This window comes from Procambarus clarkii, chromosome 21 (assembly GCF_040958095.1).
Source record: "Procambarus clarkii isolate CNS0578487 chromosome 21, FALCON_Pclarkii_2.0, whole genome shotgun sequence".
Lineage (NCBI taxonomy): Eukaryota > Metazoa > Arthropoda > Malacostraca > Decapoda > Cambaridae > Procambarus > Procambarus clarkii.
In genome coordinates, this window is record NC_091170.1 from 32938878 (window position 1) to 32965888 (window position 27011).

Sequence of the window (27011 nt, forward strand, 5' to 3'; positions counted from 1 at the left end):
GCTTTACAAATAAATATCTTAAGTATGATATGTAACTCTTTCATCCAATATGGACTTCATTTAAAGTACTGTAACATATAATACAGTTTCAATAGGAATTATTTGATGAGCTCATTGCTCAAAAAATATATATATATATTATATATATAAAATATATACATATATATATATATATATATATATATATATATATATATATATATATATATATATATATATATATATATATATATATAGACTAGCGTTTATAATGAAAGCATATCATTGGAAAACTATTGCAATACATTTGCATAAAATGCCCTCATTACAATAATAATATAGCACCAAATTTACTGTGATTACTAAATAGCAGTCAACCAAAATTCTATTCACATATATCCATTGAAGGATCTGTTCACCCTTTGATTCTTAAATTATCTCACACACACAAAAAGTAGAGACCATTTCATAATAATATGTTAGCCGCACATGAGACTCCAAGATGCTGTTAGTCTTCTCTGGACCTCATCTATCATCATACATTAGCAGTTCATTAACTTCTTTTAAAAATTTTCTCTTTCTTTAATTGATTAGGTTCATCAGAACTTTACAATAAAGGACTCTAAAACAACTGGCTGCATGTGTGTCTTTTAATATCACACCAACAACACTTATACATAAACTAAATATAATATATATTTCTTATAGCTATATTGCGCAAATACAATGTATGTATATTCTTAGATTGTTAGCCCTCATGTATTGGCAAACTCTGCATTCTAATTATATCATAACTGTTTCTTATGACAATTCATAAAGATGATGAATATCATAATTACAATTGAAAGTTCTGCAATAAAACCTAAGCCCTAACAAATGGAGGAAAACATTAGCAGGTACAGTATTAAAGAACTGATCAATCATTATAGTAGTCCTATAATCAACAACATTTTTAACACCAGAGAAAACAACTGTATTAGTGTTCCTCAAGAGTCAAGCTGATCATCTTTCTCAAGTAGAGATCTGACTGCGTGGTGCACTTCACCTTCAGTGTAAACATGAGAATGAACGAGTCGCCTTCTAACGTTTAGAAAACACATCTTGATAGCATTACATAACTGGTAAGTCACATGCATTCCTTGGTTTTTTTCAATCCAGAAAAAGCAACACAGCAGCAGCAGCCAGTTGTAACAAGGATGATATAATAACTTTTATGGGCCATGGCAAAACACAGCAGCTACAGCAACAACAGTAAGACCAAGAAGCATAATCTTAATTCTTTCAAAGGTGTAAGATGTTCTCTAGTCACAGTTAAACAAGAGTTCTGCTTTCAATGCCAAAATAACATAATTAACACTTGCCTCTATTTGCATGAACATTGTTGCTCCCGAGACAACTCATCCGAGTAAGGACGAGTGTGAATCAAGAATGCAGATTAAAATATCCATGTTAATTTCTCCAACAATAGAGATGCTCAGTCTGGCATGGTTCATAGCCTATTGACTTGTAAATCATATGGAAAAACAAATATCTTGGGGTCACATATAACTTACAGGACAATACCAGCTATATAATCATCAACACACTGGCACCCACCACACTCACAAATGTGGATTAGTGGCAATATAACAAATCATGGCAAGTGCTTTCAATGAATATTTCAGTGATTGTGATTATGTTATGAAAATCCTCTCAAAATGGAAGATTTTCCATACATATATTCATACCTACTAAGGAAATATCAACCAATAAAGAAGACTTCACAACACTAATCTTTCCAAATATGTAATGAACATGAAAATTATAGTTTTCATTAAACTATAATTAGTCTGAATAAAAGAATATGTACCCAGTACATATACATTTTAATTATGCTTCTCTCACAAAGTACAGTACATGAAACACAGTCAAATAATAACAGGTGGCAGCACAGTGACAGCAGGAGTGTACTTCAGTACAGCACAGAACATAAATTGTACACCTCATGGTGGCAGAGGTAGGGCAGAGGTGCTATAGTGCTTTTCAGGGATCCGAGTGCAAGATGATTCTCTTGTCGAACTGTAGTCTTCTATGATGACAGGAATTGTTTGATAGTACACGATTCCCAATAAATCCACTTACATAATTAACCAAACATTACACTAAACCATCATGACTGACAATGTCATTCCATTCGGAACATTTATCCTGAATGTTTAAAGTAACAAGAAGGAAAGTTTCCATCACTCACATAAAATAGCTTTCCCAAGCCAATGAATTATTATTTACTTAGAATAAAACTTTGAACCATGTATGAGAAACAAAACGTGACTAACCAAAATTGCATTTAAGCAAGCGCTTCTCATTCAGTATATCACTTCATCTCTAGTCAAGAAGGTACAAGTACTGGTAACTTAAAAAAAGATATTTATGCATAACTGAGAAAAGTGCATACTAAAATGTCTGCAGCTACATAAGGTAAGTCACATTTACAAATTAAAATAAAACTTTGCCAAGATATGCTACCCTTTCAAGAAAGGGGAATTCCTGGAAGGGACATGGCATCAAAGATACCAGTAGGTTGAAATTAATGCCACAAATTCTGTTACTTTTCAACTTACACGTACAGTAAATAAAAGGGGACCTATCAAGAAATACAATCACAATAATCGATACAAATTTGAAGGCATTTTCAAAATGCCCTAACACTACGAAAAACTATATTTATCCTTCAAGACCTTCGAATAATTAAAAGTACAGTATTAAAGGCAGTCCAAACAATGTCATCACTGAAAATGGGTTACAGCATTATATTTGCTCTTATGAATGACATATTTACCATTCTCCTGTTAATTTTCTGGTAGAATTTAGCAGCAACCTCTGCCACCCTAAATCTTATGATGCACTCACGAGAACCCGGCACATAGTCAACACTCTGAAAAAGATTTATTTACTTTTATTTACTTACTAAAAACGTTTTCTCCAAATTACTGCGAATATTTTTGAGACAAAATTTTAAACCATTATTTTAACCTAAGTGGATTTTAATTTATGCCTCTCAATTTATTACTTGGTGGGTATTCCTCATAACCTATTAGTTGCAAGCCATAAATTGTAAATCCAAGTCCCCACTGTAGCACTATCTACCCTTTAATAGACAACCAGTTCCATAGACTTACAAATGTATTTTATCTTTCCTGCATTGTGAAACTGATATTTCACCATAATTTTCATGGTCTGGTGAAAAGTGGCAGGATAAGTTAAAAAAAAAAAAAATAACCCATTCATTATCTTTACATTTTGTTTGCAAATCTTAATAACTTAAATAAAGTATATAACTTAAGACCAAAAATAAACTATCCAGTAAAACAATGGCATGTCATAAATCTATTTCAGACTCTCATGGGAGGTTAAAGAAATACTACAATACTGTACATGAAAACAAACACTCTTATAAAAGATTTCGAGACAAAACACAAACAAGCGTGTTTCCTTCAACAAGTACAGTATACTAATTATGAGAATTCGCTGTAATAAGCCGCTCAAATTGTTGAGATTCAGAAAACTTACCCTTTACAACAACTTTAGAGAAGAAACAGAGGTGACATGATCAATACATATATAAGACCGTGAGGGGAATAGAAAAACTGGATACAGGAAGCCTATTTAAATTAAAAAAGAGGTAGGACAAAGGGACATCAGTGGAAGTTGTACATGCAATTGTGTCGGTGAGGGGCAAGGAAGTTCTGGTTCCCCTTACAGGTAGTTTGTAATTTGTATGCACTGAAGAGGAGGTTGTTGAAGCCAATTTCATGCAAAACTTTAAAAAAAAAATTATGAAAACGTTAATGTTTGAGAGAGGTAATCAGTGTGTCCAATTTAAACGACTAGGATGCGGGGCATAAAGAGCAAGATTTCACTCCCTCCACTGTTACTGATAGATAACCAGGTAAGCACTGAAAAAAGTCATAGAAGCAACCTCCATCAATAACTTCAAAGCTATATGGAGCTAGACCTCACTTTACTATAGTCACTATAGGGGAGTTAAGCTAGTGCATAAAATACCTAGATGATTGCAAATAGTGTAGCAGAAGGATGGAAAAATGTAAACAAGAGGGTTGTGTAAGCTAAAACTGACAGTAGCCTCAAGGTATCACACGACAAATATTGTGGGGAAGATGGGAAACCATGAGAATAGCTCTCATCTCATAACTAACTTTGGTAATCACTGCCATCTATCCTCCAAGTAATACAAATGCCAAGCCATTGCAAACCCCTGATTCTTTGTGTGGTAAGTTTAAATTTCAAGTTTTAATACAGTTCACAGTTTCAACACAGTTAATGGGAAAACAATGATCATCTAACCAGTTTTCAGTAACCAAACAATATCCGTGGAACATATCTCACTCATTAATCAATACATGCCTGTATTCACATTTAAAAATTGCCTCAAAAAAGCTCCACCCAAAAATGTAGACCAAGATATTCCAAACTTAAGAGAAAAATAAATCAACAGATACCAATGAGAATACTGTATTTATATTACAAAGAAGTAAACTGAATGATGCTGATTCAAGAGATCTACAAACACACCATAAAGGTAAAATTATCAGTAAAAAAAGAAAGTATAAAACAAAGGAATGCAGCCATATCCATATACAGTATAAAAATAGGATATTGATTAAAGTATGAAAAGGCAAAGAAAGTGCTATACGTAATAACAACATGGTGAATAATACGTTTCCCTAAGATCTTAAATATTAAAAAACTGTTTATTGAATATAGTCAAATAGAAAGAATGTGAAGTAGAACAATGTCGTATTAAATTTGTACATACCAAGGGTTGCCCTACCCCTGTATTAGCCACCATTCGATTGATATCAGACAAAGTAAGATTGGATGGCAAATCACAGAGCTGGACAGTGGGCAGATCATGTTCATCAGGTGATTTAGTCGTGGAGCCTGAACTGATTACCCGCCGGATTCCACCACCGGAACGATGCACAACTCCACTATTGCCAGGCTGTTGGGATCCTGCTGTCACTATGCGCCGACCCCCAGTATTTGCCTGAAAATAAAACAATCTAGCTTTAATTTTTATCATGGGTTAATTTGATATGTCTGCAACATTTTGTCTTCTATACTGTACAAATAGCATAATGTAACTGTTTAGCCCAGAATTTACATCTATAAAGTAGACAGATGTTATCTGTCAAAACAGTCCAATTAAAATGAATTCCTAACCTGTGATGACCCATCTGAAGAAACAACTGTCCTCTTTACAACTTTAACTTGTTGCTGCTGCTGTTGCTGTTGCTGCTGCTGCTGCTGTTGCTGCTGATGTGTGGACTGATTCATTTGAGGGATCTCCCGTAACTTGATCTGAGACTGTGGCTGCTGCTGCTGTTGCTGTTGCTGCTGAGGCATTGGTACCTTTCTTACTATCTGACGTAAGGTCTTGACTACAGGTACACGTTGTTGCTGCTGTACAAATATGATTTCAATTAGCATAGAAATAGTAAAATAAACCATATTAATCTTAGATGAATCAATGAGAAGTAATATGTGTACTATCATAAATTTTCTATTACAGGTATATGCATGTTCCCTCCCAAGTGAAATCGGGAGGGTGAAGCCTAGTACAAAGCCTTGTAGCACCCATTGTCCTTCAGTATCACACTGTAACATCAAGTCCAAAGTTTTGTCCAAAGTATTAGGGCATCTCACCATTATTTACAGCATACATATACACACAAACAGCTGATTTGTATCTCCATTCACTCTGGCATCATGCATCAATATGCAATCATTGTCCCAGTCACACACTCTTTTTTTCCTAACACTCACAATTTCTCTCAGAAATATGTTTACTGTCCAGTTTTTCATTATTTTTAATTGCAACCAGAAAATGTTTGATCAGTTTTATTTTCTAAATAATTCCCTGAATGTTTCATGGAATTATTTTTTGTTCTTGTCTTATTATTTTACCTTGGCAGGGAGTAATTTTCTAAAGTGAATATTTTATAATTGATTATATTGATGTATTAATTTTTTATTGGAATAACCAACCTCTCTCTTTATATTCTCTACCTTTATCTTTTCCTTTATATTTACATTCCACTTTTTTTTTATCTTTCTGTATTAAATGCTGTTTTTCAAGTTATAATTCAAAGTTTTCTACTCCAAAATTTTACATTTGCAAGATATAAACATCTTTAACTCGATCTAATATATGTTCACCACTCTCTGAATGCTCTTGCGTTCAGAAGCTTCAACAGCTTGGCCAATATTTTATTCTCTCTATGCTTTTTTACTTTTTTATCTCATGAACGATTTATGCTTCAACACTTATCTAACCTCAACACCATTATACTCTTCATTTGCATTATTACAACTGTTATTTAAAAACAAAATTTTTAGGCCATTCTTTACACTATCAAAACTGTGGACTGTCCAAACTGGATAAAGTCTAAATCTCTTTTAAATTAATTGCCCTGATTATTTCATCTATTTTTTCACCAAAATCCAATTCATTACTATCTATCTCATTACAAAGTCTGTTTCTACTTAGTCTCTTGATTTGACTAACAACACTAACCAGGCCAACTGTGACTCTTACTACTCAACTCTTCCCTTTCTCCCTCCTGTTCTTCCTCCTCTCTCTTAATCTTACTCATCCCCTCCTTGTCTTTCCCATTCCCTCCTTCTGGTCTTCCTTCTTCAATAATCTTTCTTATATGGCTAAACATGTTACTGAGGCCTTATATTACTGAACACATCTCAATAAAATCTTACAAAACAAAATCAATGATACAATCAAATATTCACAAATAAGCTGGTCAAAGAATTAAGTCATTTAATTATTTCCAGCTACAATACCAATACTGTATTGTATCACTGCCATGACTAATAATTTTCTGATGGGATGCCAAAGAGGGAGGCCATCAATTAAATTGTGTAATAATTAAATCTAAAGTGTTATATTTCAGGCCTTGATCATATTCTACAAATGGTTCTCAAAACAGTGTTCCAAGCATGAATAATTTACCAGTCTGTTAAGATCAAGGAGTACATTGAACAAAGGATAATGAATAATAATAAACAATTGAATAACCTTCCTGTATAACTCAAGCAGTAAACTGATACAATTGTCCCACTGAAAACTGTTTAACAGCCATTCAAAAGTATTAGAACAATCAAGGAATGTTGAAGTTTGGAACTACTTTGGATTATTCAACCCGAGTTGAGGGTGAACAGCTTTCGTGTAGATTTCCGAGATATTTGATTCAAATGAAATGACAACAGAATATGATCTATACATGCAGGATACCTTTTTTTTAACAAGTTGCACATATGTTATACTCACTTGCTGCTGCTGGTTCATTAAAGATGATGTGCTTTCCACTCCATCCGAGATTGACTCACTTGCCTCATATTCTGTTATTATTGGTCCAATTGTGTTACCTTCTTCATCAACAGGAATCTATTAGATTAAAGAAAGATCAAAACAGGTAGAGTAATTATTCTAAGTACTCTACCACTGAACGATAAAAATGTTTCCATATGCACATAAAATTCTTAATGTTCCTCTTACAGGCCATTTTTAATAAAATTGCAGACTGAATTTGAAAAACCTACTTTACTTCCTAAGATTGATTTATTCAAATTTTTTAAAAATAATTATGAGTCTTATTGAATTGTATCTTTTCAATATGGAATGCAGATACTGTACTGTAGTTTAATTAACCAAATTTTGTAAAACTATTGTATGTACCAGTATTACCAGGATATGTCTACAATCCTCTGACTCGTTGCTCGTTGTCAAATTATTTGCAGTATTCTTCCCCGACACCCAATTAATTAATATTAAATGATCTTAGATATTTATACTGACCTTAGATAATGATCTTAGATATGATCTTATACTTAGATAGCCTGTATACTGTCAATGCAGCATACAGGCACACCTCCAAAATCCTGATTGTATACAGTAATTATGAACCCAATCCCAATTTACATGAAATCTGAATTTATGTAAATTTGACCTTGTGTGGCTAGTTATTGCCAAATTTTCTAGTCTTCATGTGAAACTCAAAATGAAAATGAATCATAGAACATTGTTTTAATATACTCAATGATTTTCCCAAGGCACCAACTGTTTCCCGTTAAGTTGTGCTAAAAATGCAATTAAACTCATTAAAAGTTTATCCTAATATTTCCCATGCCCTATTACCTTGAGATGAGCAAAATTTTAATTTCAATCTATTGCATGATGGACAACTAAAAAGATTTCTCCCTCAGTGCTAGTAATTCTCAGGATTAAGCCTCTTTAAGCTTATTTTTCTAAAATAGGACGATGATACCAAATGAACCAGGCTCATTGACTTTTCCATGCCCAAACCCTTCCTTTAATTCAAAATTTTCTACGACATCTTGAGAACGTGTTCTATAAAATAATTAAGGAAATATTGTATGGTTTCATAATCATTTTCAGACTAACATTTCTGGCACTTTCACTGACCTAAACTCTGACCTCTACTGAATGATAAAAAACACAAGAATACAAAATATTTAGAAAAAATAGGAGCTACAGGAAATTACTTAACCAAATGATCCAGATTTCACAGGGACCCCCTCTGAAATCAGGACAATTTTCAGAAAAATTCACATTTTGGAGGGGAAATCTGGGAGGCTGTCATTTAGAGGGATACATTATAGGGTCCAGATTTGGGAGGTGCTACTGTTTAGCCAAATTTGCACATGAAATTTATTTCATTTCTTTCCTTACCTTTTTCACCGAGACTATCTCTCCCTTTAAGTTCTTTCGAGTGATTCTACGAAATTTTCGTGAGATTTTTGCAGCCTGTCTTTGGACAGTCTGAATCTTTTGCCCAACCTGGCCTTGTGTGAGAGAAGTTGCGTGTTCTTGTGGAGATGTTTGCACTACTTTAACCTGAAAATAGCAAGTGGTGAGTGAGCCAAAGCATTATCTATTGATATTATTCAAAACAAATTTTTTTTAAATAAAGATACAATTAAAACAGTGTTAAAACACCCAAAAAATAATAATAAGTTACCATTAATAATTTTTTTAAGTAGACTATATATAGTCTACTTAAAAGTAGACTATAGTCTACTAGTCTATAAGTAGGCAGGTATATATGCATTAACAATGTACTCTATGAAGGGAAGGTACAATGTATCCATCCCTTTGTATATAAAAATGTGCACCTGCCACCCACAGTATAGAAATATAGAAACATATTCCATCACATCGTGAGAAAACAAACAAAATGCTGAGTGTAGTGAAACACTCCATTCCAAAGTGGACCTCGGCTACTCTCACAGCCAGCTTCTGTATTGTCCACCCAGGACTCATATAGCCCACAAGGTTCCTGTGACCTTCATTCCCATAATGACTTATATTTTTGCAAATGTCCTGTCATGAATTTAAGGAAGGGTGACAATAGTGTGTGTAACTTAAGATATTACCGAAAGCACCAGCTGGCCGTAGTACAAAGGAATGGTATTAAATCCCTTGAAACACACCTTGTATGTGAAAATTATTAGTATATAATTAAACATAAATACTGTTCTACAAACTACTGTTAGTAGATCCAAACTACATTGGGCACCACCAGATATCACCACCATGATCACAAAAGGTTCTGGGTAGCTGGCAATCCCACTTAAGGCCTAGACCACCTAATCACAGCCGGGGATGACAGAAAAATAAAAGATGGAAAGGGAAGAGAAGGAAAGCACCTGAGGATCTGACCTAGAAATGAGTGTTTCACTATTATCACCACCCTAAGGCTAAGGCCCATAGCACACTACTCACTGATGGGATGATTTTTTTCTGCAACTTCGCAGGATGACTAAATTTTAAATTGTGCATTTAGAAAAATAAGCAAATATTTTGTATAGACTTTTGTTACATCTTATACTAAATAGCTTTACGCTTACTATGTTTGTGCTTTCATTTATTAATTCAACATATTTTTTTTGGTGTTTTATTATAACCATTGTCCAGTTATAGTACAGCTATAATGAGAATGAATAAATTTGACACGGACTGTAAATTACCTGAAGATGGGGATTCTGGTTGAAAGAAAGACGCCCACCAAGTCTGCTTCTAACATCCCTAGTTCTCGTGACACCTTCATAGTTCTGCTGATAATCTTCATAACTATCTTCATCGTACTCTTCTTGTTGATACTGACCTTGTTGGTAGTCACTGTCCTGCTGCTGCTGCTGTTTTTGATAATTACTTTCATATCCTTGGGTAGATTCATTGTATGATGGATAATTGCTATATTGATCCTGATATACTTCAACATTTTGATGCTGTCCCTTCTGGTAATAATTGTCATCATAAGATTCACTGTATCCTTTACTGTAATCATTGTATGTTTGTGGATTATCCCATGATGGAGGTGGTTCATTATATTGTTGTTCAGTATTATAATCACGGTTTCCACTATCTTCATGCTGGGTGATAACAGGTGGTGGACCTCTTGGGGGAAATGTGTCAGGTTGGGGTATGAATGCATCATGATGTTGGCTAACTGATGGTCTGTGATGAAACTCTGGAGGAGGTACATGCGTGTTATGGGGAGCAGGGTGGGAAGGCCTAACAGGATTCTGAATGAGGGGTGGAGGCACATGTTGCTGTGAGGGAGGGAGACTAGGTGGCACATTAGAATGATGTTGCAAATCTGTCGGGATCTGATGGGGTGGTGGCGGTGGATGCTGCTGCTGTGCTTCAATATGATGATGTTGTGGCTGATGATGAAGATGTTGCGGGGATGGTGGAGGGTGGAGATGATGTGTTGGTGGAGGCTGGGAATGGAGAGGGGGTTGACTATGAAGTGGTGGTGGTGGTTGATGTGTTGGTGGTTGATGGGGTGGTGGTAAATGGCGCTGTGGTGGAGGCCCATGTTGGTGAGGTGGCATATCTGGCTGCGGTGGACCTTGATTAAAGTGGTGCCCTGGCTGATGTTGCTGACCAAAATGCTGCTGTCGTTGAATATCTTGTGTAAACATAGAATCTGCGTCGCGGGGTGGTGGTTCATTAAATGTTGGTGGAATTGATCTCATTTGGAATCCTGTGTTCTCACGTGACCGATTCGCATGTTCTTGATGGTGTGATCGATCTACAGCCCCTGACCCTCTACGAAAGCGAACCTGGTTAGGATAAGGTCGGGGCCCACTTTGGTGCTGCATTGGTGGCATTCGTGGCCTCATGAAGCGAGGTCTTTGTTGGCCCGGTGGAGCTGGCATGCGGGGATTGCTTTGCTGTTGAGATTGCACAGTGTTTGCTACACCAGGGCCTGTAAACAAAATGTTAAATATTTAGGGAATTTGAATATATTATTTAACAATTTGCCTCAAGATTTTCATTTTAGAACATATTCACTCTGAAAGCCCTGCCAGCATATGCAGGTATTGTCTTGTTCAACTGCTGAACATTGATGCAGTTCATACAGATACTCATCTCTTCATATACAGTATGCATCCCATCCTCTTAAAATGATAATATTTATAGCAACAACATGGTCAAACATACAGAAATGGACTGTTGAAGCCACAACAGTTAACATTTGTATTACTGAGTTAGCTCAAATGGCATACTAACAAATTTGAAAATAAAACTTGTCCAAGCAATCCTAGGCCTAATATATGCTATCTTAGGCCTAATATCATACATAAATATGCTATACTAGAACCAGGAATGTTTATGTTTGGGTTTGGCTAATAAAAATTTGAACAATGGTGGCTGCAACAGTCCATATTTGTATGCTTGACCAAATAGTTGCTATAAGTACTTTCATTCATTTTAGAAGGATGGGCTCCGGTATGACACACTTCCACTCTAGCCTAAACATGTACTTTATTGTCCACTAAGTATAGCCCTAGACTGCCAGTGTAATAACTGGCACAACTCACCAAACATGCCAAAATACAGTTCAGCCCAGTAGTTTAGTTTAGTTCATTTATTATGCACCCCATACCCATCTTGTGGGTGGTAGTGGAAAGGGTTACAACCCAGTACACTAGCTGGTTGTCAGGACTCCAAATGTTTGCCTGCTCAACAATGCACTGCTAAGCTTAAAAACATTTATAACTACAGTATTTCTACATTGTGCACCTATTTATGGTCATGAATATTTATTTAATATACAGTACAGTACCTGTATGTATATACAGTATGCACAATTGATTGACACAAATGATATTACTGTAAAAGGAAATAATTACTTGAATAATATTTATTCAATAAATATTGAAAGTAAAGAGAAATATATTCTGGAATCTATCAACTGTATTATGGCACTGGGCTGTGTGGTAGAGCAGTGGAGATCCCCTAAGCTTCACCCACTCATGAGGCTTCCCAAAAATCAGGACCAGAATCTGCTGCTCACAGCCCCAAAGCGGAGTAAAACGGGCCAGAAAGCACAGGTGAAGCACACCACCAGGTGGCAGCTAAGGTCAGACGATAAAATATGCAAAAAGAAGTAATAACGAACAAACCGAGCAATCTGCTGAAGTATAAACACCACTGACAATATTTAACTTTAAAAAATAACATTCAAACTGATCAAATTCACCTTTCAATGCTCTTTTGAGTGGTACATATGCTTGTTTATTTGGCTGTTGTGATTGCTGCTGATCTTGCGTTGGCTTCTGCCGCTCATTCCACTTTTGTTCATCAGGTTTCTTATTAATTTCTTTATCTTCTTTTGCTTTCCTTGATGCAATCTCAGTTGCCTTAACTGCTGCAGCAGCTTTCCTACGTGCCTCCTTTTTGGCCAGTATCTGTTCCCGAAGCTTCTTTTGCTCTTGCATCTTCCGTTGATATTCATTATCTTCATTAGAATCTGCGACTTGCTGTAAAATATAATACAGGTAACAATGGCAAATAAAATCAAAACATTTCCATAAACTTCTAAATTCAATGTACGGCTCTTGCATAATTAAATATCAAGTTAAATATCTTATTAAAATAAATATTAAATATCTAGATGTGGGTGATAGGGGATCACCCACATCTCAGTATCTCCACCCATTTTATAGACTAAACATGGAGTACCATGGCAATTCCTATGAATGAAAATGTAAAACATTCATTTCCTCTTAAGAAACTGCTTGTACTCAGCCTTATTGCTTACTTCTTCCGGTGCTCTTTGTGGGCGACTTGAGTATGTGGTATGCATTAGTGGGTGGTATGTGACTGGGAGGGTTGGGTACAGCCAAGTACCACCCAGTACATAATTTCTAAAGTTATTGTTTATTCAGCCCCTGGAGAAATGCATTTAATTACTGTACTGTATACCTGTAGGCAAGAGAAGGGTAAAATCTGTGGTGCAGTATGAGTAAGTCAAATAAGTTAATAAATAACATATTTACCTTTTTATCTGATGGCTTAGCTGGTTTTGCTGGCTCTCTGACAGATGTGTTGGCCTGGTTATTTCCTTGATTTTGTTGCTGTTTATTTCCCTGATTTTGTTGTGGTGTATTTCCTTGATTTTGTTGCGGCTTATTTCCCTGATTTTGTTGTGGCTTGTTTGCCTGATTTTGTTGTGGCTTGTTTGCCTGATTTTGTTGCGGCTTATTTCCCTGATTTTGTTGTGGCTTATTTCCTTGATATTGATATTGTCTATTTCCTTGAATGGGCTGTTGTCTATTCCCTTGATTTTGTTGCTGCCTATTCCCTTGATTTGGTTGCTGCTGGTGCTTATTTCCTTGACTCTGCAAAAACTTATTTCCAAAACTCTGTTGTTGGTTTCCTTGATTTTGCCATGGCTTGTTCCCCTGGTTCTGTTGCTGCTTATATCCTTGATTTTGCTGTGGAGTGATGACCTGATTTTGTTGCGGCTTGTTGCCTGGAGTTTGTTGTGGTTTATTTACTTGATTTTGCTGTGGTTTGTTGGCTTGATTTTGCTTCTGAACAAGATTGATGTCCACTGTCTTTATAGTTGTTAAATTGGGGTTGTTATTGACAGGAGGCATAGACAGTCTACTAGAAATGGGGCCCTTTTTGGACAGCCCTCCACGCTGTCGATTCAGTGCATTATGAAGCTTCTTCCTCTGCAAATAAAGTAAAAATTTATAAATGCCACAGAGTACCCAGTTGAAACCATCAATGTCTACTAACTAAACAGAATTACACTACCTCGATATGTCAAATCCTCGTGAATTAAAAGAAGAATATCAGAGCTTAATGATGCCAATATTAAAAGAATTGTATTAGAATATATTATAAAGAATGGAAGATGCATAATATTCCACAGGCATATTTATAATTTACCATATATATATAACTGTGTCAATGCAAACATTTACAAACAAGCAAATGTACAAAAAGAATAAGCTAAGTGATTAATTTTATGTAGAGTAATAGGATACTATACTCTTATTCAAGATATGATCATTAACCCTGACATTGCTCTAATTGCCACATGCAGTTTTCCCATTTGATTTGTTAACTACTTTTAGTCTTATACACCTCGATGTGCCAGTTTTAAATCGCTGTGCAATTTAGGGGTTAAGTGCTGTAAAATAGAAAAGCATAACTATAACTATGTAAAGTCCACCACTTACAGCCATTAAATGTTGATTGTTAATATGATTTGGAATCATTCTCAGATGTTTAGGAGGAGAAGCATTAATAGGATCGTCAGTAGAACGTCTCTTGAGAGAGCTTCGTAAATCATCCTGTGGTGGAAACCCAGTTGGCCCAGCAACCAACTGCTCGAGTATAGCACCAGCCCCGTATGGAACAATTCCTGCACTCCACTGATAATAAAAGAAAAAGGTGAAGTACAGTATTCATATACTGAAGTACATTATTCAAAGGTGAAGTACAGTATTTATGAACACCTTCAATAAATCAGGACTACAAAAAATATTTGTGCATTTCTAATTGTATTGAAATATCTAGGTAATATTCAATGTCAAAGAAGCAAAGTGCCTAAGAGGATTAGAGGAAACAAAATAGAAAGCGATGGATAATTACGATAGTAACCTGTGAGCTGGTCTTAAAAGGAAACTGTGGAAAAAGAGGATTGGGATTTAGCTGAGGAGCTGGTCCTCTTGGCATCGAACCAGGCATGGAGACCATAGGCAGTTGTGGTCGTTGCATTATGGGAGGTCCATTTCTAGGAATGGGCATATTGGGCTGTGACATTCGCATCTGTGGATTTAGTAACAGAGGTGGACGTTCCCAAGGGGGCATCTGCAAAAAAAAAAAAAAAAAAAAAAATGGGGAGGTAAAATCCAGGTGATGGTATAAAACATGGTCAATTCAAGAATTTGGAAATACCTGTAAATACAATAAGTGCTTTTGAAGCAGTGATGGAATGTCAGTTTTAATATAAAAAAAAAAAAGAGACTGAATTACTAATACACAATCATTACAATACCTTTGCCTTCAAGGAGATAAAAACAAATACATACATGTAAATAAATTGCTATGCTACATGTATTGAAATGTTCTTTTAGCTGTAATCTCTCCACTAAGACATTGTGCTTTAAAATGCTATATCCCTTAAAATAATTATTCACTCATTTCTTTGCATGTGATTGTTACTTAAAAACTACAAGCATTCTTTCAGTACTTTGTAATACTATATCAAACAGGTTAAAATGAGAGTAAATGCTTATCTTCCAAAAATTAGCCACATGATCCACACTTGGCTAATGTGATGATACTGTACAATTTAACCACACCAGGTTACACTAAGACTTGTTGGTCAATAAAAATTATGTCTGGGTAAATGTCTTGGTAAAATAACAGTGGTGACCTTCAAAGACATGGAGGCTCTAGAGGTATTAAGGATCAAAATACGAGAGTTAAAAATTTAACTTAAAAATACTACTTACAAGCATTGGACGAGGCCCCAGCCATCCTCGAGGGCTTCCCTGAGGAGGCATCATTCCACCTCTGGGTCCACCCCTAGGTCCTCCTCTTGGTCCACCTCTAAGGCCCCCTCTCTGCCCACCAAACTGTCCACCTCGACAGCCACCTCTGTCTCGACCCCAACCTCCTCGATTGCCACGACCTCGTCGGTTGTCTCGAAAGTCTGACTTTTTCACTTGGACTTCATCTAAAAAACCAACATTGAATGTAATGAAACTCCTTTTTGTGGGTGAGCCCTGGAGGCTCTCTGGAGCTATCGGGTTAATATGCAATACATTAGACCATGGGCCAGATTCACGAAGCAGTTACACAAGTACTGTACTTACGAAAGTGTACATCTTTCCTCAACCTTTGATGGCTTTGGTTACATTTATTAAACAGTATATTTAACGTCGCTCGTCTGCACAGCTCCCCCCCCACACTGAGAGGGGAAGGGGGGAGCCCAGACCCACCACAGCAGCTACCCAACCTTAGTTCGGAGGCTAAGCAACAAAAGCAAAACAAAACCGCCGACCGGAAGGCAGGAGGGTGCCAGGGAGCAACCTGGGCTCACACAGAAAATGGCATTTCCTTACATTCAATGCTGGTTTTCTATGGGGAGCCCCCATAGCTCCCTGGAGCTACATAACCAATGATAAGTAAAAGAGGGACACACCCAGGAGGCAGCCACCACACGCGCCTCAACTCGAAAGCTAAACAACTGGTTGCAACCTGTGACACAAACAAACACACGAGCGCCCATGACCAGGAATGTGAACCAAATATCGGGCAGTCAGGACCCTGTACAACCTCCAAAATACCCTCGCCCGAATAACAGCCCATGACATGTCGCCAAAGACGGCAGCCAGGCAGCAAACATCTGAATGTCATGGGCACGAGGATAGACCGCAGGCTGGCTAGAGTTAATAACCCTGCAGATGACCAGGGAGACCCGAGCCCTGGAATAGGAAAAGAGTGACAACTGGATCAATCCAAAGCACATCTCGAGCCACAGAAGCCAAGGCGCGCAGGCAATGGCAAAGAGCAGCAACCGGACACAACACATGATGCACCCCAGACCTGACCAAGCACGTATCAATGACCCAAGGACTCCTCTGGAAAGCAGCCGTTTCATTCTTCACCAGAAAAGAAGGACAAAGCTGCAACTGAACAAACCGACTACCAATACCGAAGGAGGAGAGCATGAAGCTCACCAACCCCCCAGAGGCCAATGCCAACAGAAAGAGCGCCTCGGAAAAAAAAAATTTTGAACTGAAGGGGCCACCACGAATCGAGGAGGAGAGAGATAGGAATGCACCCTGTCTAAGAACCAGGTCGGCTCAGGCGGCGCATGAGTAGGCCGGAGGTGAAACAAGCTACGAGAATGCTTACAGAACGAGGCAGAAGTAACATCGACCCCTAACACAAGCTACAGCTGTTTCGCCAGCTCCGCACGATATGAGATGACAGTAGTAGGCATTAAATGACAATCCTGAAAGAGCCAAAACAGAAAAGACAACCCAATCAGATACAGAAGACAACCGACAAAGAGAGAGAGAAAATGGCAGAAAGAATGCCAGGAAACTTCAAACTGTCACCTTCAACAAAACTCTCAAGTGGGACACCTTCAACAAAGCCACCTGATCACCAAACAAATGGTGATAAACCCGCGACAAAAAGACCAGACGCGAAGAGTGTAGAAGACCAAACCAGCCATGTACTGGACCGGTCCCGAGCTGCTGAAAGAGGCAGATCCATGGAAAAAGCCTCGGGTGTGGACACTGAGCAAACAGCACCTGAAACCAAGACTGGGCCAGCCTTGGTTTCTCATGTAACTTTTGTGCAACTCTTGTGTTCCAGGAATGATTTCCTGGAAAATTCTAATCTAAAACTCAAAGCAGGCATATGCAGGGAAATTTTGTTAGTAAAACAAAGGTATAACAAATTTAAATCAGCATTTTAAGCTAAGTTTCATAATTTTCAAGACAAACTTGCAATTTTAATATTATTACAAAATTAAGTATTATAAAATAATACTTAATTATTATTATAAAATATTAATAAAATATTATAAATATATAATAAAAATATTATAAAATATAATAAAATATTATTATAAAATAAGTATTTATTACATTATAAAACTGGACTCCAGTATCCATAAAATATAACGAGTTTAAATCCTATACTACATTTGAAACCTAGATAACCACAAACAAGATACACAATCTGAATTATTTATTATATACTGTATATACATTACACATGTTATAATCTAAGTCATGAAAATTAACCTAAATATATAATTAATCAAAACAAATGTAAGACATTCTGTGCAAAATCAAGTCTAAAGATATTTGAATGGCTGAGATTAGGTAATTATCAGGAGAAAGTACTTAGCCAGGATAACTATACAGGATAACTATACAATACAGCACTTAAGAGAGAGAGAGAGATAAGAACAAAGGTCTGGAATAGGACAGAGAGGTGGAATGATGCCCAATCACTTTGACCATCAGGGGATAGCATGCCAACTATTAATAAGACTGGTTTAAACACACTTGCCTAAGGAATCTGGAATGATGCGCTCAACAGTTGTACTGGTGAGGGAGATCTTGGAACGCTCACTCTTGAACCGATCACGCCCTCTTCCTTCCTCATCCTCCTCCTCCTCCTCTTCTTCCTCTTCCTCCTCCTCTTCTACAATATTCTGAGTCTCTACATGACCACCCTCCTCAGAAGCAACTGTAACTAAACCATATTTATTTCATTATCAGCTTTCAATCGCCACTATTATCCACAAGCTAATCTCTCATTGATCATATCAAGGGTTCAATCATTTTTTACAGAGGCTGAAATGATAAAAATAGCAGGTCACTAGCACCAATTCTTCGTAAACATCTGTGGTTGTGGTAACTCATGTAGGCAGCTGTTATAGTGTAAATCATCTTAAAACACCTTCATTCTTCAGACACTTTTTCTGCATTCATTCATCAACTTTCAAAATACATAGTTTTTTTTTCTTCAGCCATGTACCTAAAATGCATCTAAATGTTTGCCAAATCCAATACTGTACATACTGTATGACATCCTAAATAACCCCCACTTCATGGAAAGCAACACAAAATAGGGTACCCTAGCAGACCCAGCACTCACTCAGACTGACCAATCCTACTGAAAGCCAACAAACAATCCAGCTAGGACAGACCCATCCTAGGCAAAGAAGCCACAGCTTTGCTGGAGGCACAAAAACAACCCCCCCCCCCCAAGGTGATTGTGCTTGCCTCACAGCTGTGTGAGCTCCCCATGCAGGAATGTCCTATTGGCTGTCCCTATGTCAGTGACAGGCACATGTCTTGATCTGCAGCAGTTCAATATTGCAGTCTTGCTGCTCAAATCCACACTACATATAAATGTATGTGTGGTGAGGTATATGCTGATGAATGTGGCTCACATTCATGTGAAAAATCAGGGGGTTGGTATTTTCACTATGGAAAATCAGGGGGTTGGTTCTCAAAACACAACAAAGTCAATGACATCATTAAGAGAAGCCTTGCCTCTGCCCAGTGTCCAACAAAGAGAGTGTCTCATAATCTAATGTACCCTGACTCTACTGCCTTTGCTGGTCAACCAAATGGAATGACACTATGCCCATAAAGAAATGGCAAACAATTGGCAGGTGACAATACTTAAGTATCCACCAAAAATAGAGCACAGGTAAAACTTAGTTCCAATAGGATCCGAGACCCTTGGTCCATGGGGAGAGAGTGCAAGGAGGCTTCTCAAGGATCTTGGGTCCATTGAAACAACAAGAAACCCTAGAACAGTGAGCTTCCTTTTCCAGTGCCTCAGTGTGGCAATCCAGAGAGGAACTGTCCTTTGCATCCTTGGTTCAAAAATCACAATTCGTAATGTGTTGATTCGACACAAAAGTGCTCAAGTTCATTCTGCTTTCATTTCTCCTACATGATTAAATATTTTCACATTATTCATCACATGATAGTTGTTGATTTTACACACACAAAAAAATGAAAAATAAATTTCAGGAAATTCAGCTTGTTAGGCAACTAACAGGGAGGGAGGGATCAGCCCATAGAACAAATTGAACTTAAAAATTAATGCAAGATTTTGCAATTACTATACAGTATTCCAGATTCATTTAATACTACAAAAATATGGAATATTGAATTTGGATAAACAGCTAAACAAATTATTTACTTATTGATAAAGATCTTATTTCTATCACTAACAAACAAAAGTAGAGAAATATACTGTATACTGAATAAGATGAATCTAAATTTGTTTATAAAATCCATACTGTAATAATATTAGTTTGACACAAAACACTGCATTCAAAACCAACTTGAGAAACATTCTTTCTGCTTACCAAGTGATGACTCATTATAATGTTCTTGAAGCTCTTCTTCATACACTGATTCAGTTGTCTGTAATCTACTATGAACATTTTTTGAGTGACTGATTTGCCCACTATCATCTTCACCAAATTCATCTTCAACTCCTAACTCAATGATGTCTTCAACTGCAACCTGGAGAATTTCAGATTTAGTAGTTTATTAGCAAATTTTAAGCTTTAATAAGAGACAAGGTAAGTGTTTCAAGCAAAAATGTATGTATAGCACAGTAGGGCATAACAAATCCAGAACAGCTAAATATATGATCCCATGTTACCAATGTTATTTTATTATTTTGGGGTTTCCTGATATGATTTGTGTAAAATTATATAAACACAATATAATGTCCCCCCTCAAAAATATAGTACTGAATCATTATTTACTTAACAATGCAAAAAACCTGCATTGAATGAAATGAAACTCCATTTTCTGGGTGAGCCCCAGAAGCTCCCTGGGGCTATAAGGTTGATATTTGTTATATTAGTCTGGTGCATCAGTTAATTGGAGTTCAGCCTACCGGGGACCATGAGCCAGACCTTGCCCCCCCCCCTCATTGGCACAGGGAGCAATGGCCTATTGAAACCCTTATGTATTTGGAGATATTCCATGTCTGCCATCGACCGGGGTTGGCACCCAGAAAGGTAGGCATAGCAAATCAGACCCCACATGGTAATAAAATTGCAACCGAAGACTGCACAGAGAGGCAGAACTCCCCCCTACTTAAAAACAAACAAGCAAACAAACGCAACACTGCCACCGCACTGTTTGTCCGTGCAGCCCTCCCCCCCTCCCCGGGAGGGGGAGAGGGGGGCCTTGAACCCAACGTGCCGGCTTCCCAACAGCTCCAGTTCAGAGGCTGAGCATCAAAACCCACACAAAAACCCACCAACTGGAGGGAGGAAAGGTGCCAGGGAGTTTCCGGGGCTCACACAGAAAATGGCATTTCATTACATTCACTGCTGGTTTTTCTGAGGGGAGCCCCTCTGGCTCCATGGAGCTAAAAGTAGAAAAGGGACTTAACCGGGTGGCAGCCGTCACTCGCTCCTCAAGTCGAAGTTGAGACGACTGGCTGCAACCTGCGACCCAAAGCCACACACAAACAACTTGGACCAGGAACGTTGACTAGATACCGAGCGGTCAGGACCCTGTTCGACCTCTCAAATCCCCACGAATGAATGTCAGTCCAAAACATGATACCGAAGACGGCAGCCAAAGCAGCAAACTTACAAATATCATGGGCATGAGGATAGACTGCAGGCTCACGAGACTTAATAACCCTGCAGATGACCTGGGAGGCCGCAACCAGACACAACATGATGCACCCCCGGCTTGACCAACCAAACATCAACAACCCAAGGGCCCCTCCGGAGTGCCTCATTCTTCGCCAGAAAAGATGGAGACGTCTACAAACGAACAAACCGACTACCAGGACCGAAGGAGCAGAAACCCCCTGCGCCGGAGGAGAGCATGAAGCTCCCCCAACTGACCCCCAGAGGCCAAAGCCAACAGGAAAAGAACCTTAGAAAAACAAACCGGAACCAAAGAGGCCACAACAACCGAGAAGAGAAAAAGGAAAGTCGAAAACAATAAAGCAATAAAGAATAGGTATTGATAAATAGGAATATCAATAAAGCAGGTGTTCAATTGAGTAAAGGTGAAAAACATTTACTTTTGAAAGTCTCTAGAACCTAACCACATTTTTATAATACAAAGTATACTGTACCTTTAAGTTTGATTTGCACCATTTTGAATATACATTACATGGTTTTCACAACATAATGCCACTTTTCTGCAAAACAATGGGCATGGCACTGAGCTAGAGGGGGGACTGCAATAAATCCAGCAGGTTGCCTGTCCCAGAGAATAGTATACCAATACACATGTACTTAAAAACTAATGCGCTTTAGAGAGAGAGCATTGACTAACCTCCTCCGATGGATCTTCACCAGCCAAGAGAGCTTCTTCTTCCTCTTCATCCAAATCATATTCATAATCCAAGTCCTCTCCAATTAGTTCGTCTTCTAACCTGCATAATTAATAACTTTTCAATACCAATATTGTATAATAAAAAAAATGGGTGAAATTTTATAACATTAATCAGAAGGCTGATTTTACCACTAACGTATACTGTCAAGGAGGAACATTCTAGGAATGAATGATATGGCCACCACTATGTAATCAAGATAACAAAAATTATACTTGGAATGTAGAGTAAGGTACATGAAAATCTCCTCTCCTAGCAGGGTACTAGATTGCTCCCTTAAACAATATCCTGCTAAATCTAACCTATCCATAACATAATCTAATGCATCCTAACACATTCTAACTTTATCTTGCAATCAAATACATAAGATGCAGAAAATATGGCATGGTAGCCCTAGGTCTACATTACAGTGTTTAAATTTTTTGACCGCTAATTCAGTACAGTACAAGTATACACTCCATAATAATAAAATTGAAGTATTTTTGTTACAATTCTACATGAACCAGGATCTCACCAATGCAGGACAAAACAGCTAGGTGGTCGGCCGCCTCTTTAGAAGGGGCTTCAACAACGCATACGACAGTCCGGGTGGGATTAAAGGAAATATGCACATCGACAGAGTCAACAAAGTGTTTATGTACAGTAAACTGATACCTTGGTACTCGAACTTAATTAGTTTCAGAACGCTATTCAAGTGCCGATCTGTTTGAGTACCGAATAAATTTCTTCCTATAAGGAATACTGTAATGTAAAATAGATTAATCCTTTCTAGACCCCAAAAAATACACTTATAGAAGCATTTTTACTTCAATTTAACTCAAAGTTTACAAGCCGAACATGCATTATACAGAAAATCTAAACACAATAAATATATGAAATAAATGCACATTTATTCTCACTTTATCTGTACAGTTGAAGAGTTGATGGTATGTGTGGAAGGTGGTAGGGAAGAGGAGAGATGTTATCGTTTGGCAGGGAAGTCCCCTGTCCATAGACATACATATTTTTGCAGACGATTAGTCACAATAATGTGACTGAAAATATGATGACCAAACCACACAACAGAAAATAGAGAAACAACAAACCACACAACAGAAGATGGAGAAACAACAATGTTTTGGTCCATCCTGGACCATTATCAAGACACATGGCTTGATAATGGTCCAGGACGGACCAAAACGTCGTCATTTCTCCATCTTTTGTCATGTGGTTTGGTCATCATATATATTTTTGCCTGTGTTTAAAAATGTTACTAAAGTGGGACATTGCATTGTCATTCAACAGGTCTATAGCACAGTTTGGCACGTTGACCAGACCACACACTAGAAGGTGAAGTGTGTGGTCTGGTCAACATACTTTAGCCACATTATTGTGACTCATCGCCTGCACAGTTTGGCACAACTAGGGACATCCTACCACGCCTCCTTCTCCTCCTCTAAAGCCAATTCCCCGGCTGCCGTGTGTTGTGACATGCATTTGTATGGTCAAGTGCGGAGCAAATGGTCAACTACCGTGTATTTCTTCCTTGAATACAGTAAAGTGTTTGATTGCAGAATTGTTTGAGTTTGAAGTCCTTGGAGTGCTGAGGTATGATTGTACTGTTCATGAATAAGTAAATATTCAGCGCAGTTAAGGTCGTCAGGAGTGACAAAAATATTTAGGCCACACAGTGAGCCAAAAACGTCATGGTACATTGCAGCATTGAGGGAAATGTGCATGTTCGGCTGCAAGGATAGCACCATGGTCCTCCAATAAGGAGGGAGGCAAACACTGCAGTTTTAATAAACAAATATGGAATCACTTCAGGTGACAAGGTAGTCACCGCTGTGGACTTGGGCGTTGTCACTGCCAAGGAAGTGGCTAGGGAATTGAAAGGATCAGCAGAGTGAAATGAAGATTAAGCTAGGCCCAACATACCTGGAGCAATGGAGCCTGATTTCAGTCAGATTCAGGAGTTTGGTCACCTGCCTCAATAGCTTAAGTTCGAGGAGTTCATTTACCATATGTATTATGATGTATTATGATTAATAAAGTCTGCACTCTGGAGCTGAGGGAGGCCCAAGTATTGGCTGATGCAGGAAATGAAGTATTATCCCAAGCGGTGCTCCCCATTTCCAACAGGGCAATCCTACTGCATTGAACATTCTCCAACATTGGTACAAAGACCTCTTTATTCTTCACAACCTAGCCCAGACACTCAAACCTACCTCTGGAATCAACCTCTCAAAGCCAACCCCCTCCAGCATGCTTTCTCACGCCAATAACAAGTATGCCACATGGTAACTTCGCACATACAATGCCAGGAGAGGGAAAGGTGAGAGGGGCCAAGGCAACCCCCACTAGCCCCAGAATGACACGCTTCCCCCAACCCTCAGAGTGACATACATCAGCCCAGAACAGTAAGCATCCAAGTTATTATTAGATAACCTCTCTCACAATGACAGCAAAACCCTTGAAGGGGGGAGGGGGGGGGTGAGGCATTTGCAAAGTTAGTTGTCACTGTAAAGGGGCATGGATACCTGGGTAGACCATATGGGCTCTGGCTCTAGAAGCATCCAAGTGGGACTTACATTATAACAATTTTTTTGCAGATGATGAGTCACAATAATGTGGTTGAAGATACGATGACCAAACCACACATCAGATGAAGAAACAACGATGTTTCGATCCGTCCTGGACAATGATCAAGTCATGTGTTAGGGATAGAGGATGACTGATGAAAATTAAGCCACCACACAAGGTGGCACGGGTATGAGTAGCCCATATGTGAAAGGAGAGAGGTTGTTGTTGTTTTAGATTTAGCTACTCAGAACAAAAAGTTTCAAGTAGCACGGGTTATGGTGAGTCTGTAAGTGGCTCTTTGGAGCCATTATCTGTATCAATAGCTGATATTGGAGATCTGGGGATGGGGTCTGTTGATGTGCCAATCCAATCTGCAGCAAACCTGCTGCAATCCAATGCAGCAGGACTGCATATGATTACTGATAAAGATTAAGCAACCCTAAAGGTGGCATGGGTATGAATAAGCCATAAGTGGAGTGGGAGAGGTTGGTTGATTGAAGATTAAGCCACCCAAGAGATGGCACGGTCATGAATAGCCCGTAAAGGGAGAAGAGGAAGGAACAGGCCAATAAGGAAAGTGATGTGAGGTGCAGGTAAGAGAATAAGGTAATTTCTATTAAGAGGTAAGGTGCAAGAATAATCACAAAAAAAAAGACTAGGTTTAAGGTGAAGAACAGGTAAGAGAAGGTGATTCCTAGAAGGAGGTAAGAATAGGATGATGGAAATGAACGGGTTGAGTGTAATAATGGGATGAATGAAGAATGGGATGAGGTGAGACTAAAGGGAGAGTAAGAAAAAGAAAAGGGCATAATCTTAGGTCACATTTGTTAAGAAAGTTTGAGCATTTAGGTATGTACTGTGAAAGGGAAGAGTCAACAGCAACAAAGCCAGGACTAAGGTTCACCTTAGTTCTGGCAGGACAGATATAATTGGGCACATTTCCTTTCACTTGATATATCTGCTCACCTAGCAGTAAATACATACCCAGGAGTTTGGCAACTTATGATTCGAATCCTGACAAAGGTCAGTTGTTGACCTAGGGTTCCCTTGTAAGCCTAAGTACAGGATTCATGTCCTCTAATATGGGAATTACGTAAATGATTTCCAGTGCAGATCCCTAACAAGATTTCAAGCAGCAGTAGAACCTATATTAACTGTATATTACCTACATTCATACAGTTGTAGTGAACCAGTTAACACATAACTTACCCAGCAAATCTTACAGTTACACAAAATAAAATCTAAAACAACCAGCCGTCTATTTAACATCAACATGTATTTACCTGAGAATTTTCCTGTGTTCTTTACCTAAACAGTACTTACTCTGCCATCTCCTAAACAGTATTGTGAGCTCGTGTTTTCACTTCAATCGGCGTTTAAACCTCAAAATATCTGGAAAATAACGATAGCATCACAGAATCAATGAATGCTACAATGGCAACAACAAACGAATGTCCCATAATCGGGAATAGAGGGAGTTCCTAAAAGTCAAGACCGGCTACGCGTCTCTTTAGTGTCGTCATGCAGCCAAGAGCATCCACGTCTTAAAACATATTAAACAAGTTTATATTTTTATCTCATTTGTGTACTTTTTGTAAAGTTTAGTCAAGTAAATCTAATGGTTCTCAGAACAGCTAACTTTGAATTACAGTTTTATTTATAGAAAACGAGTTTTGCTAATATGAGTAACTATTATATGTATGAAAGAATATAATCACAAAAAGTGATTCATTTAGTTTTGTGTCACTATGTGATGGAGTGCAAGCTTTCTCAACTATATGAACTCGTGTCTGCTAATCCTCATGAAATGGCATACAGAGTTATGTCACTAAACCAACCCCGCCTTGCACAGTGTTACATTTTTTTTTTGTAGGGAATACTCACTACATTAACAAAATCTTGTAGATCTGAGGCAAAGTGATATCGACACCATTAATTCTATCTATCATCATACAAGGAGAGTCACACATCTATGGAACATCCAGTAAAATCAGTAGACTTCTATAGATGTTACTAATGCTCGGCTTAGACTCTAATATAAGTATCTCTGGGAATTTTCATTACTTGTTGATGTAGACCTAACCAAATGTTAGGGGAGGGGTAGAAATAGCCTAAGCTACTCTATCCATTTGAGATGTATTTTTTTCTTACCTCAATAAAAAACATACTTGAACTTGACCAAATGTAAACTGTG

The 27011-nt window shown here is 37.9% G+C and overlaps 1 protein-coding gene across 3 annotated transcripts; it reads right to left on the reverse strand.

The window, feature by feature from the left end:
• Positions 1–615: 615 nt before the first annotated feature.
• LOC123760634 (RNA-binding protein 33) lies at positions 616–26340 on the reverse strand. 3 transcript variants are annotated; one of them, XM_045746377.2, is made up of 15 exons: positions 26141–26340; positions 22198–22297; positions 20247–20406; positions 18425–18610; positions 15844–16067; positions 14987–15196; positions 14563–14757; positions 13369–14049; positions 12570–12849; positions 10045–11291; positions 8747–8911; positions 7325–7441; positions 5203–5442; positions 4796–5026; positions 616–2893 (listed from the first exon to the last, which is right to left on the reverse strand). In XM_045746377.2, exons 1-15 carry the CDS (start codon positions 26146–26148, stop codon positions 2759–2761), a joined length of 4179 nt encoding a protein of 1392 aa, XP_045602333.2. In that variant the 5' UTR covers positions 26149–26340; the 3' UTR covers positions 616–2758. The 3 variants fall into 3 exon arrangements, with proteins under 3 accessions (XP_045602333.2, XP_045602331.2, XP_045602332.2); XM_045746375.2 differs by having other exon boundaries at positions 14978–15196; positions 26141–26279; XM_045746376.2 differs by having other exon boundaries at positions 2608–2893; positions 5203–5439; positions 14978–15196; positions 26141–26279.
• Between the last annotated feature and the right edge of the window lie 671 nt (positions 26341–27011).

What these genes read in the sequence shown, in the direction of transcription:
- LOC123760634 (XM_045746375.2), bottom strand. An exon ending in ACAATCAACATTTAATGGCT is followed by an intron (nt 14,050 to 14,562) that starts GTAAGTGGTGGA and finishes CTTTATTTGCAG; the next exon opens with AGGAAGAAGCTTCATAATGC. An exon ending in CTAAGCCATCAGATAAAAAG is followed by an intron (nt 12,850 to 13,368) that starts GTAAATATGTTA and finishes TATATTTTACAG; the next exon opens with CAAGTCGCAGATTCTAATGA.